Source organism: Delphinapterus leucas, chromosome 18 (genome assembly GCF_059928025.1).
Source record: "Delphinapterus leucas isolate spDelLeu-1000000601 "Yukka" chromosome 18, BTC_Dleu_Yukka2, whole genome shotgun sequence".
NCBI classification, from domain to species: domain Eukaryota; kingdom Metazoa; phylum Chordata; class Mammalia; order Artiodactyla; family Monodontidae; genus Delphinapterus; species Delphinapterus leucas.
The window spans coordinates 78,405,624-78,420,265 of NC_143146.1; the positions used below are offsets into that span (position 1 = coordinate 78,405,624).

Sequence of the window (14,642 nt, forward strand, 5' to 3'; positions counted from 1 at the left end):
TGGCGCGCGCGCGCACACACACGTGTGTATCTGTGTGTGTGTGTGTGTGTGTGCGTGTGTGTGTGATATATGCATGTATGTACATATATATATTTCCCTGAAGCTATCCTAAACACAATCTCTCTTGAAACCAAATGAGAAGCAGTCTTTACAACTAAAACTTAAACCACGTGATTAACATCTTAGCTGTCTACCCAGAGTACGTACAATATGACACGTAAGGAAACCAGTGTCTTCTAGTCTTGCTAATCTTTACACAACATCACTGAACATTTTTATTGTAGTAAAATATGCATGCTATAAAATTTACCGTCTTAACCATTTTAATTGTGCAGTTCCGTGTCTTAGTACATTCGCGTTGTTCTGCAATCACCTCCGTAACCTCATATAAGTGGAATTGTACGGTATTCGTCTATTCGTGACCGGCTTATTTCACTTAACATGATGTCCTCGAGGGTCACGTGTTGCAGCCTGTATCAGAATTTCCTTCCTTTTTCCCGGTGGATAATATTTCATTGTACATATAAGCACATTTTTTTAGCTATTCATGGAGTTGTTTCCACCTTTTGGCAATTGTGAATAATGCTGCTATGCATATGCGTACAAACATTTGATTGACACAATATCATTTTAAATCGGCATTTTTAATGAAAAGTTTTAAATTATTGCAATATTGTATTTCCACTTTTTATCCTCGGAATACCAATAATAGTGTTTGTTTAAGAGACTAAGTATTAAGAACTTTCAGTTCTTCTGAGATCAAGAAAAGATAAAACTATTCGTGCACTTCTCAGAGAGAGTTAAAAATCGAGAAAAGTATCCGAAGACCTTCTCTAGTAATAGTCCCCAATTAAAAAACAAAACCTAGAAACCTAAGTCCACATAACCACCACCTACTACACACATACACGTCCGAGGTCTACAAGGTGAAGGTGCTGTAGACATGCCTCTGGCGGCTTAGCTTTCCTTCTCCGTGGGAGAACCTCAAGTTCAGACCTCAACTGAACAGGCAAATTCTGCGGGGCAAGCAGATGGCTCATCAGACAGCTCCGAGCGCTAATAAAGGCTCCATGCGGCTTTGAAAACAACCAGAGCCTCGTAGACGCGGCCGCCCCCTGGTCCCCCGCAGGAATCCCGGGGCCCTCGACTGAATTTAGCTTGTCTGACTTGAGCCAGGCTCGCCGCGCTATTTAGAGACCCCGCACAACGTGGCCGCGGCGGCCGCGGAACACGCACCCCGGGCGGAACCCGGCCCCGCGCGGCGCCCCGCACTCCACGCCCTGCGCCCGCCCGCCTAGCACCCTCAGCGAGTAGGCGGGAGGTCCAGCCGCGGGGCAGGTGCGGGCGCGGGCGCGGGGCGTGGAGTGCGGGGTGGAGCCAGGCGGAGGCGGGCTGTGGAAGGCGGGGTTCGGAATGTGGAAAGGGGCGCAGGACGCGGACTAGGGGGCGGGGGCGGCCGTGGAGCGGGGTGTGGGACGCGCGGTGAGGCGGTGGGATGTGGGATGGGGACGGAGGGGGGGCGCTGGGGGCGGCCGCAGGACGGGGCTGGGCCGGGCGAGGCGAGGCGGGGCGGAGGCGAGGGGCGGGGCGCGGGGCCCGGGCGCGGGGCGCAGCGCGGGGCACCGGGATGGCTCCGGGGCGGGGAGCCCGGGTGGCGCGGGGCGCACGCGTCGAGCCGCGCGCACGGGACGGCGGTGTCCGGCAGAGCGGCCCGAGCCCTGCCCGCGGGAGGAGCGCACCGGGTTGGCGCGGCGGGTAAGCGCGGGCTGCTGGGAATTCCCTCGGGAATCTGGGGGCGTTTGGGGGCAGCGGGAACGGACAGCGGGGCTCGGGCACTTCCTGGAGGCTTTCGGAGCCACTGCCACCCGTTTGCTCCTGGAGAGCTCGGCGGAGCGATGGCTTCCTGGGTGGGCGGCTGGAGGCGGCTTCAGGCCTCTTCCTGGGTTTTTCCCCTGAGGGGGAGCGGGACCTGCCCTAGAAGTTCAGGTCCAGGGTCTGAAGGACCCTGTGGACGCTGGGCCGCTGCCGGCCTCAACACGCTCCCTGCGGGGTGCGCGCTGCTGTTCCCGAAGGTCTTGCCTCGCCTGCGTTCCTTTAAGAAACTCTCAGAGTTTTTAAGGAAAGACTTTGGCTCTAAGTGCCAAGACCTCATTTCTTGCCGGATGTGCGCGTGGTGGTGCGTTTAAGTAGAATTTGCAGAGAGTGGAAAGATCCCTTATCTGCGCCCTGCCGGAGCCCCTTTGGGGCTGTGCTGACAGCCGTCGCGGTGCGGTCTGGCGAACAGAATCCGTCCTAGTGTGCAGACCTCTCGGTTCAGAGTATTTGTGACAGGGACTTCAGCGACCAGGGGAGTCCTCCAGTTTTTGCTTTATCAAGATATCGCCCAGATGTGCCATTTAAAAATGGTTGTATACAAACAGCCGGGATGCGAACAGCTTTGGTTTTTATCACCCAGGAATTCAAAATGATGATTTATGACATGTGCTTCACTTCACTGGCAGGCCATCAATGTGGTGTGAAATGTATTGCAAATCAGACTTAAAAGATTAAAGAGGAAAAAGGACTTTTTTTCCCGAAGGTCAGTATATTCAAAGCAAGCATCAGCTAGTCCACCTGGCACGGGTTCCACTGCTTCAGCAGTTTGGTTCTTGTTGAGATAAGCATCTAATGAGGGCAGTGCACGTGACTGTCGTGAAAGTAATTCACAGAAACTTTACAACTGTAACTAATTCGACAGTGCTGTTCATGTCGACCAGCAAATGCTAACGGGCTTAAAGCTGTCTTATAATAATGGCGTGTAACAGAATTTCATTGTTTGCCAATGAGAAAAAGAATTTTGACATAATTTCCCTGAATGTTGCTTATATTTTGTGTTCATTTTCTTAACTAAGATAACTTTTACACTACACATTTGAGACTTCAAAATAATTATATGTATTTATCACAACCATGTTACACAGTCTCACACATGTAGAGAATTTAAACCATAATTCGCCTTTCACCTGTTATCATTACTTGAACAAGTAACAGAATAAATAGGATACACATGCCTTTAGGATTTTACCTCAATATCGCACATAAATACATCAGTAAACACATAGCTTTTGTAATGTATTAAAATATTATTGGGACACTCTAGACAGTGGGAAGGCCTTTGAGAAGCACTTCACCCTGTACAGAAGGCATGGTTCCCAGGGTCTGTGTGTGAAGAAATACAGCCAAACTCAGTTGCCATCTCAATATACCATCTCCTTCTCCCTTGACTGTATCAGCCCCCGCCCCTCCCCAATCAGGGCCATTACCAGTACTTTGTAACATGTGTCATATTACATTTTGACCAGTTTTTTACAAGCCTGCCTCTCCCATACACTGAGGGGATGGATGGGATCTGAATTATTCTGGTAATCCTAGTCCCACACACGTAATAAGCGTTTGATAAACGTTTACTAACTTGAAGAGGGAAAAGTATCCAATACATGTGACCCTAAACAGCACACACGTGTCTCTAAAAGCAGTATGTTTATATGGGGATACATGTATACATGTAGCTGATGCACTTTGTTATACAGCAGAAACTAAACACGACGTTGTAAAGCAATTATACTCCAATAAAGATGTTAAAAAAAAACCAGTATGTTTTTGCAATTTCAATGTAATTCTTAAAAGCAATAAAATAGCGAGAGATTTTCATGTTAATTTTCCTTCTTACAGTGGTGGAAAATTCATCATGATAGATAGGTTAGTACTCTACAGCTTGCTTTTTAGTATCTGCATCTTCAAAGTTGTGACTTAATAATGGTTGATGTAAGGGTTTCTGCATTCTTACATTTTCTTTAATTTGAAGAGTTTGTGGTTTGCTTTAAGTTTCCTGTTAACAAACTAAATGATACTAAATGTAAAAATCACTTAAGTTTTTTCATTCAGATCACCTGATTAGCTCCATGAATGCTCATCTATTCATGAAACTCCATTTCCCATTAGCTTTAAAATGAATCTTTTATTCTAGAACAGGGAAGAGATTTCTGGTTTATACCAATAGAAATAAATTTGAATAAGGAAATTCAAATTCTATTTATACTATAGAAATTATTATTTCTGCAAAAAGTAGAAAACATTTTGACAGATGTAATTTGTGTCTGTAATATAAATGGAATAATAAAATGCCATAAGGCTGTCGAAATGTAACATGACGTTACATGTGACCCTAAACAGCACACACGTGTCTCTAAAAACAGTATGTTTTTGCAAGAGTGAAGATAATACCGGAATTTGCTTTAAAATGATAATTCCAGTTTATATGATGAAGTAACTGGCTGTTATTAGCACATCAATAATATTTAACAATTGTAGATGCTCTGGACTGGAAGAAAAAAGCAAAAGCTTAAAATGTGCTCTAACCCGTGTCTCTCCACATATGTTTTAAAGTGTGGCAGAAACAACTCAAAAGGCAAGTGTTGTAATCTGGACAGTCTGCCTGGTGCTTAATCCCGTGAAGTCATGTGGAAGGGGACCCAGAGTAGACAGTCAGGGGTTTTCGTGCCAACTTCAGCACTGTGCACTGTGCAACCTCAAGCAAATCATAGAACCCTCTCTGGGCCTCCATTCCCAATCTGTGAAATGAGGAGGATACTGGGGCCACTTCTAAGGTTCTTTCAGCTCTAAAATGCTATGACTCCATATTCCTTCCATGGATTATGAGTAAGATTCCTGAAAAGTGTCATTGGGATTTATATAGGGAAATTACCTTTTAACTGCATTTATTTCTTTTTTTTTTTTTTTTTTTTTTTTTTTTAACTGCATTTATGATGTCAGGGTTTGGTGTAGTATTCAGACTTCCTGACCTCGTGTTTCAGACACGATGAGCTATTCAGAGCGCTGGTAGCTATCGTACCCCTATGATTTTCTTGATTGTTTTTTACTCTTGGCCCAAACCAGCCTTCAGAAAGTGATGCATTAAGTTAAGGGCAATGACTTTTCATTATTCAGTTATTAAAACCTTAGGGCTGATGTTGAAGTACATTAAAATTAACACATCACTGAAATGTCTAAATAAAATGTTTGGATAAGTGAAAAACTCTAATGGTATTCCTAGGTCTTTCCCAGAGGTCACTGTAGGAACGTATAATGCTGTTTAATAATGGGCAGAAAAACTAGAGGAGCCTGCAGGGTGGTGGGGCAGGGAAGCTATTTGGAGGGTTTAAAGAGGGAGCCCTGCATGGCATGAATCGTCTTGGAAGACAGTCATGTTTCTAATTCCACTCCAGACTACCTACATTTTCTGTCAACTGAACTGAAGCTCGGCCAGCTGGTAAATTTCTAACTTAATATTAGAGCTCTAACTGTGGAACTGTGATGTGATACTGATATCTAGAGGGAATATTTATTTTATTCAAGTATTTTGAGAGGAAATACTGTGGATTAAAAACTTAAGTGTACTTTTAATTTTGCCATTGTTGATATACAACATTAAAGACATTTGTTCTTAAACTAACACAGTTGTTTAAATTGCTTCTAATTTAAAATGAGCTCTCGCTAAGCTTGCAAGTGACAGAAGGTCAAAACCAAAGACTGATGAGCACTTCCCTCTGACTAAAGACCAAAGTGTTACCCATATTTACCTTAGCCAAATAAAGACTAGGAGCATGTGAGTTTTTGAATATTCATAAATGATTAAAATCCCCACATGAAAGAGAAAAATATGATGATAATAATAATACATGGATGGCAGGAACTATTAAAAGTGCTTTCCATACATTCTTATTTAATAACTAAGATAATTAAATTAAAATATTATTTTAAAACAATTTTATGTTTCTGGAGATGTATCCTCTGCCAATAAAATATATAATCCTAGAAGTGCTTTAGAATTATTAATAAAGAAGTTGAAAGTTAGTGTATTATAATTTCACTAAGTCAGTTGTTTCTGGATGAGAGTGATGTTTCCTTCCAGAGATTTACATTATTGAAAAGTTGAATTTCCACTTAAAATTAGGAAAGAAAACCCCTGGAACTATATAATAATGAATAATTTTATACTAAGGTAAAGGATACTCTTAAATTGTATGTATGCCATTTATAAAACTACCAGTAAACACTGAAATCTTCTTTATCTATTTAAAAGATCCATAGGAATTTTTGATAGATGTATTCTATGTACTGTGAATACAGCATGCATGGTAAGACATTGAAAAAAATAAACTCTCATTCTGTTTCAAGCATATCAAAGTTGGTTCTTTAATAAAAGAGAAACTTCTAGCAAGACTAATACTTTAAGTCTCAAACAATATTTGGAACCAAACAAAGGAATCTAACTACAGATACCATAGGGTTTTAAAATCATAAGAAAATACCATGAACAATTTTATGCCAATAAATTTGAAATTTAAATGAAATGGAAAATTCTCCAAAAGATGTAAACGATCAAAAATGACTTAAGAAGGGCTTCCCTGGTGACATAGTGGTTGAGAGTCCGCCTGCCGATGTAGGGGACACGGGTTCGTGCCCTGGTCCGGGAAGATCCTACATGCCGCAGAGCGGCTGGGCCCGTGAGCCATGGCTGCTGAGCCTGCACGTCCGGAGCCTGTGCTCCGCAACGGGAGAGGCCACAACAGTGAGAGGCCCACACACCGCAAAATAAATAAATAAATAAAGTCATGACCAGTAAGGTGTTTCACCATCTAAAAATCACCATAGATGCAGGGAGAAAAAAAAGTATTCCACTAAATCCATACTTGTTCGTGATTTAGAAAACAAAAGACTGAAGGAAAATTTCTTTGCCAGATACAAGTTGAAACATCACGCTCCGTGATAAAACTTCAGAAGCATTCATTTTAAGGCAGAAACAAGGAAAGATGTCACCACGTCCACATTGTACCAGAAGTCCAGGCCAATGCAAGAAGGCAAGAAAAAAAAAATAACAGGGATTCGAACGAGACATCTCTCCTTCATGGCAGACAATATGATTGTGTGTCTTTCACAGAAAATCCAAAGGAATCTCCTGACTTGTTGCAACTAGGAGGGGCTTTCTAACAGGTCGCTGGATACAAGATCAATATATAGAAATAAGGTTCCTAGGTAGCAATAATAACTACTCAGAAATTATAATGAAAACAACTATTTAGAACGAAGAATTAGAACAACCACAAAGCTACCTGGGAATAAATCTAACAAAAGGTGTATAAGACCTTTCGGGACAGCGTCCAACAGCATAAAGATGCCCTCCGTGGAACAGTTGTGCTTAGTGGTGGGGGCCCTACATTGTAAAGAGGTAGATTTGATTCATCTGTGAATCCTATGCAATTCCAATCAAAACGGTGTCCAGATTTTTGTGGAACTTGACAAGCCCTGCCTAAGTTTCATATGGAAGAAATAAAAGGCCAAAAATTGTTGAGACAAATATGAAGAACAAAGCCGAGGACTTGTCCTGCCAGGTATCAAATGTGTCTGCAGCCATAGCCACTGGGTGTCCTGCTGGTCGCTGAGATCAGTCCTCTTCCGGAGAACAAGTTATTCAGTCTGACACTTCGGAGGTTCAGCTTTTTCCTCTTTCATGCTTGTCTCTGTGGTTGAACTTTTCCACGTTGCTGTGGCCCTGAATAGGGCCGGCTCTTACTCTTGGGAGTTTGGACAGAGCTACATGTTGGTGTCACCTCCCCAGAGTAGAAGAAGAGTGAGTCTTCTGTTACGTTGACACGTTTATTTTGAGTTCTGTTTCCTCTTTGCGCTCTGTTCCGACGTGACCCTGTGCGTGCTCTGCCCCGCCCCCGTGCTCCTCTGGCTCTGCGCGAACACCGCTTGCTGCTCTATTCCGTCCTCACGACGTGTCTCCTTCCTGGCCTTCTTCCCCTGTCGCCCCTCCTTCGGCACTCACTCCAAGATCACCGCCCTCTTCCCAAGGCCCTTCTTTCTGAGCAACCCTCGCAGGGTCCTGTCCCCTCGGGGTGGCTGAGTGAACGACCGCCCTGTGGCCCCCGCCCCGCCCCCCTGACTGCCCGCCGCACCTTTGCCACGGCCACCGGGACGATGCTCCGGCCTGGAAAGGCGCTCCTTCTCCCTCATGCTTCCCGAAGCCGCACCGCCTGATCCCGCGGCCAACCCCCCTCTTCCCTGGGTACATGATTTCACACAGATGTCCTTGTTCTCTGAGACCCTCTTCGCTTGCATCACTGCCCGTTTTCCTGACTTCCGTCTCCACACACAGATTTCAGAACCAGGTGTGTTTACGTCTACTGTGTCCAACGGAACCTGCGGCCCAGAGTTGGGCAGCAGGCTGCCACTGAGCAAATAACCATTGATAACCAATAACCAATAAACATGACCTCAAGCCCAAGGGGGAACATATAATTTGGAAGGAAAACACAACCATCGGAGGAATGGGAAAGCGGCCACGTAAACTTTGAGACATAAGATCTTCTTTGTTCTGCGATAGTGTCAGAATGAAATTTTTCCTTGAGATAAGAAGAGAAAACAATCAAATGGCATCCCATGAAGATAATTAACGTCCCACCTCCGTGTGAGCTCAGTGGTGTGACAGCGCTGGGCCCTGGGGCCTGTGGGCGGCTCTAGCTTCGTCCTGAGATGGCCCTGCGCCTGGATGGTATGTTTCCTCTGCCGACTGCCTCTCAGGACGGTCCACTCTGGCCTCAGGAGGGCGTGGAGTCTGTCTGTCGTCCGTTTCTGTCCTTACTTGGCCCAGCAGAGCTTGCTCTTCTGAGGGTCTCATCCTCCGCTGTTATTTTGTTCCTTAATTGATATTAGGGGTGCGTGGTACTGACAACACACCCCGAGGTCCCTGTGTGCCGTCTGGAGAGACAGGCTGAGGAGCTTCGGAGGCTCCCGTTTGGATCCGACCTGGCCCCATGTTTGCTGGTCTCCCAAAAGATGCTCAACCCTTTGGTTAACTTTTTAATTCATTCATTCATGCATTTTCCACAGCAAAACCAAAGCTTCAAAGTGTGGTAGGAAGGCCGGGAGCAGGAGGAGACAGTCCGGCCCCTGCGCACCTGGGGCCCCACCGTGGGGGGAGAACGTAGCCCAGGGCAAGCCCTGCGTCCTCCGTGACGGCCACTGTTGGGCCAGTGGTGCAACACGTATTGTGCTCGTCCTTTGCGTGTTTATTAGGGACACGATTTAAGAGATCTAAGGTTACAGACCATAATGAGAGAACAATGAGAAAGGAATTGGCAGACTTTTTCCAAAACCAGAACTTCAGAAAATGAAAGTCATGGTCATTAATCTTTTATGATGATAAATGTGATAAGTTGTAATGGGAAATGCAAACAAATATGAAAAGAACAGAAAATTGCCCAGTTCTCAGAAACCCTGCAGCTAACATTGCAGTATCATCCCTGCCCTTCCTTTTCCTATTTGCACGTACAAATGTTTGCAAAATCTAATGAATACCTTACATTTGGGGAGTTATGAATGAACCGTGGCTTTTCACTTATGCCTGGCCTTATTTTATAAAGATTTTAAGATAGCATATCAGTTGGGAATTCTTTTGTCTGCAGACGACAGAAAATCTGACAAGCAAATAGGGTTCCTCCTCTCCCGTGAGTCTGGAGGTGGCAGCTGGGGTCAATTCAGCAGGTCCACAGTGTCACAGCAGGGGCCTGGGGACTTTTTTGATGGTTCCCTCACGCTTATGACACATGGTTGCAAGATGGCTGCCCAGCTCCAGGCATCACATCTGTACTCAATGTGGAAAGAAGGGAGAAGGGACAGCATGAGTAGCATCTGCCCTTTTATTAGATATCAAAAGCTTTCGTAGAGGTTCCCCAGCTGACTTCTTACACATCACTGGATAGAACTGCCTTTTATAGTCACTGCCAGCCACACAAGGGGATGGGAAAGCAAGAATTCCCTTCCTGGCCATGTTAGAGAAGAGTAGCACTGCGCGTGGCAGCTGGGTCACCAGACCATGATGTCGCCATGGACAGACAGCTGCTCTTCTTCATTTAACTGTTCGTCTCTCAGGGGACGCTTCGCTCCCAAGTGTTCCTTCTTATCAGCAGTATTACAGTAAACATCCATGTGCACCACTTATCAAAGGCTCTGATCAGCTCCCTAGTGTGACGTCCTGGAAGCAGAATTGTGGGTCAGGATGTCATCACCTCCACAGCTCTTCACACGTGAGATGAAGCTCCTTCCCAGGAAGGCCTCCCAGGCTGTACCGACACTCAGTGCAGGGGGTGGGTGCTGTCCCCGGGGACGCAGTCCCACCCGCGCGGGGACACAGGCTCTCTGCTGGGGACACATGCTCACGGGTACCGTCGTGGACTTAGTAAGCCTTGGAAGCTGCCAGATGCCCGCTGGGTTTGCAGGTGGTAACTGCCTTCTGTAGGCTGCACTTGGGGGTCGTGGTGCAGCTTTAAGGCACATTGTTTGAAAGTGTTTTGCGGCCCCTGGACCCAAGGGCTTTGGAGAGGCTGGGCCGCCGCCCCTCCTCCCTCTGACTGACTGAACAGGCCCATCGATAGCCCGTGTCTCTCAGCAGAGGGCGTTTGGGGTGGGACGGTTCCTTCCTGTGTCTGGTTTCCTAATAAAAGGGCAGACGCCGTGGGTGCTGCCCCCCTCCCACGTGCGCACACACACACACACTGCGGGACATTTCGCCTCCCTGGCCCCGCAGAGAGATGCCAGCAACACTCTCCAGTCTCCAGGTCCCCTCCCTCTGGGCGCTGGGTGTGCGGACCTGCTGCCCTCGGTCTGGCGCATCCCTCCGACGGCTCCCCAGCGAGGATGACCTGCATGCACCTGCTCATCCCGAGGGAGGCAGGAGAAGGACCGAATGGCCCACAGTGTTCGGCTGGCGAGGCCCTGAGTGCCCTGTGCCCAACCCCTCTGCCTGCAGGTGTCGGACAAAGGGCCGTGGCCTCAGAACTGGAACCAAAGGGGAAGGCCACGGGTGGTCAGGACCGTCCAGGAGGTTTTCTGTGGAGGCCTGAGGCCACGCCGCTGGGGGCCCTCTGAGGCCGGGCGGCGGTTGGGGAGGGCGGCAGACCCGCGGGCACAGCCTGACGAGGACGAAGGGCCAGCGCGGCCCCACGGTGGCCTAAGTGTGGATGTCAGCAGGCCGGGCCCCGCCCCCCGGCCAAGCTTTAAGGTGAAGAAACAGCGGGTGCGGAAGCTCGAATGAAGCGCTGGGGGCACAGCGGGCTCGTCCTGCCCGGATGGGCTGGCGGGCAGCAGGGGGAGGGCGGCAGGGGGAGGGGGGCGGCAGGGGGAGGGGGGCGGCAAGGGGAGGGGGGCCGGGGTGAGGCGGTGCCGTCCAGGCCCAGATGGGCAGCTGCAGTGTCTGCGTGAGAGTCAGGTTTAACCCAGAAAGTGCCTGACACCTGACTTCCTTCACGTTCAGTAAGTTAAGTCTCTAAATTGAAATATTTTACTCTCTGAGAACAAGCAAAATAGAACAGGTGGCAGTCACAGTCAGGGGCAGGTGGGCTGGTGGGACCTGAGAAGAGTGAGATGTCGTGAAAGATCTCAAACAACCAAAACAGAGTTGGAAATTTGGTCTAAAGAGAGCTAACATTTTTCTGTTTCTTTAGGTCACAGTAAAGTTTTGTATTTTGCCTCAGAACCAACTCATAAACATCAATATTTTTAAACATTTTAAAATTCAATGTGAGAAGAGTTGTCTTTGGTTCCACTGGAGGGCCGTGAGTGTGTATATATGTGTGTGTGCATGTGTGTGTGTGCATGTGTGTGTCTGTATCTGTGTGTCTGTGTGTGTGCATGCATGTGTGTGTGTGTGTGTGTCTGTCTGTCTGTCTGTCTGTCTGTCTGTCTGTGTGTCCGTGAGGCTGGCAGTGCCCTGCATCGGGGCACGGAGGCCCCCGGGTTCCCCCTGCTGCCTCCCGTGGGGCAGTTGGCCACGTGCGCCCGGGTCCCGTCTTGCAGGGGGAGGCGGCATGGCTGGGCCTGCAGCGAGCTGACCGTTTGTGGAACATTTGCCTGGTGAGAAGGGAGGGGAGGGGAGGCAGTAGGCGGACACGGCAGGAGTTACAGCAGTGGCCTGGGAACCACGGCCGTCTGGGAAAATCACTCTGATTTCACATGAACAAAAAGGTCCACTTAGGAATCCACCCAGCTGTGTGCAGAGCACCATGCCCCCCGAGAGCCGCTGGACTAGACCAGGACGGGAGTCGGGAGGCTGGGGAGAGGTCCCTCCCCTCAGGCACCTTTCCCAGTGTCCTCGGCTCTGAAGTGAGAGCGTTAGCAGCCTGCGGTCGTCTCCCTCACGCTGGCCCCTGTGCCGTGTAGCTGCCGCCCGCTCAGGGCCAAACGTGCTGTGTCCAGCCACCAAACCCTGCTCGGTGGGCAGCCGGGAGATATGCATGCACGTGCCTGCTACACACACCTGTGCACGCACGTACACGCACACACCTTCCCATGGAGAGTTCCCGCTGGTCGGCAGGAGCACAGCTCCCCGTGACAGCAAATTCCGATGGCCCTCGGGGCCCAGGGCTGCCCGGGGCTGCACCCTCAGCTCACCTGGCAAGCCTGCCTAGTAACGAGCCTGTTCCCTTGCAGGTTAGCCATCCGAAGCGATGGGCGACTGGAGCTTCCTTGGGAGACTCCTAGAGAACGCCCAGGAGCACTCCACCGTGGTCGGCAAGGTCTGGCTGACCGTGCTGTTCATCTTCAGGATCCTGGTGCTGGGGGCCGCGGCCGAGGAGGTGTGGGGGGACGAGCAGTCGGACTTCACGTGTAACACGCAGCAGCCGGGCTGCGAGAACGTGTGCTACGACCGCGCCTTCCCCATCTCGCACGTGCGCTTCTGGGTGCTGCAGATCATCTTCGTGTCCACGCCCACCCTCATCTACCTGGGCCACGTGCTGCACCTGGTGCGCATGGAGGAGAAGAGGAAGGAGCGGGAGGAAGAGCGGCTGAAGGCCGACGGCCCGCCCCTCGGACAGGACAGGCCCCCGGTGCGCGACGACCGGGGCAAGGTCCGCCTGGCCGGCGCCCTGCTCCGCACCTACGTCTTCAACATCATCTTCAAGACGCTGTTCGAGGTGGGCTTCATCGCCGGGCAGTACTTCCTGTACGGCTTCCAGCTGAAGCCGCTGTACCGCTGTGACCGGTGGCCCTGCCCGAACACGGTGGACTGCTTCATCTCGCGGCCCACGGAGAAGACCATCTTCATCCTCTTCATGCTGGCCGTGGCCTGCGTGTCCCTCTTGCTCAACATGCTGGAGATCTACCACCTGGGCTGGAAGAAGCTGAAACAGGGCATGACCGACCCTTACCGCCCGGACACTCCCGGCTCCAGCGTGAGGGCCGCAAAGCCTGCGTGTGGGCGCCCCTTCCTGCTGCCCTCCCACTCCAACCCACCCGCCCTCACCATCGGGTTCCCGCCCTCCTACGCGCCCTCGGCCTCTTCCCTGGGGCAGGCGTCGGCCCCAGGCTACCCCGAGCCCCCTCCGCCGGCAGCCCTGCCCGGGACCCCAGGCGAGGGCCACCCGGCCGGCTCCCCCGGCGGCCACCAGCACCTGCTCGCGACGGCGCCGAACTGGGCCGGCCGGGAGGCCGAGCAGCAGACTTCTGCCGGGAAGGCCTCCCCGCCGTTTTCCGCGCCCGCAGCCCCGAAGCACCCGGCCGGCCCCCAGCAACCCCCTCCGGAGGGCGGGGCGGGGAGCTCGGGCGACAGCGACGGGGAGGGGGCGGTGACTGCCGTGGAGCTGCACGCGCCCCCCGAGCTCCCCGCAGACCCCGGCCGGTCCAGCAAGGCCAGTAAGTCCAGCGGCGGCCGGGCCAGGGCCAGTGACTTGGCCATCTAGCGATGGCCTAGCATCCAAGACCCAGGGGGGTCACACCGGCGGTGGAGCCTGGAGGCGGGAGGAGGGGGCGAGCGAGGGTCGGGCTCGTGTGTCAGTGCTTGCTGTTCCTAACGCTGGGAGGTAGTGGGGAGCGCGTCCGAGGCAGGGAGGGGGCGCAGGGGCGGGGCCGCCAGAGATTCTCCCAGCAGCCCCCGCGCCAGCACCCCGGCCGCCTCCGCAGGTGCTGCGGTCTCCGCGGGGCGCTGTTCTGTGGTGGGAAAGCAGGGGTGTCTGTGGCAGGCAATTCGGTTTTCCTTTCCTACGCCCCCATCCCCGCCCCGGAGCCTCTGGACGGCCCAGCAAGTCTAGATGCTCTTAGCCTTATCTCTGTGTGAGACTTTAACTTAGAGTTGAATTTCATTTGGGATATTTGCCAAACCGCACTAAAAAAAGATTTTGAGCAAGTCCATGTAGCGTCACTGAGTTTCTGAACCGGCATGTGAAGCCCAGGATGTCAAGCCACACACTTCATGACAAGTGACAGGAAGCAGCCGCCCATCAGAGGCAGAGCCGCGGCAGGGGGAGAGCAGACCCTTGAGATAAGTCTGAACAGCCGAGGAAACTGAGTAAAAGTGTGGCCGGTATGCCTTAGGTATTTATTTTTTAAATGACATTTTGTGCTTTGATCTGAATCGTACAGGTAAGCCTATTTCCCCCACTTTCTATCTTTCAGGAAAAAAATGAAAGAAAATAAAAGTATTGAAATGGATACTGACCAAGAGAATGCAAATGTGTCCCATTACATACTAGTAAAGATTTGAACTTTATTTTGAAAGAAATTCTTTGACTTTATGAGTCGGCTAATTACTATGAAAACGGACC

At 50.2% G+C, this 14,642-nt stretch overlaps 1 protein-coding gene across 1 annotated transcript; it reads left to right on the forward strand.

The window, feature by feature from the left end:
- The first annotated feature begins 1,647 nt into the window (after nt 1-1,647).
- GJA3 (gap junction protein alpha 3) lies at nt 1,648-14,402 on the forward strand. Its single transcript, XM_022574412.2, has 2 exons — nt 1,648-1,755; nt 12,532-14,402. The coding sequence occupies exon 2, from the start codon at nt 12,549-12,551 to the stop codon at nt 13,779-13,781; it is 1,233 nt and encodes a 410-aa protein (XP_022430120.1). The 5' UTR covers nt 1,648-1,755; nt 12,532-12,548; the 3' UTR covers nt 13,782-14,402.
- The last annotated feature ends 240 nt before the right edge of the window (nt 14,403-14,642 follow it).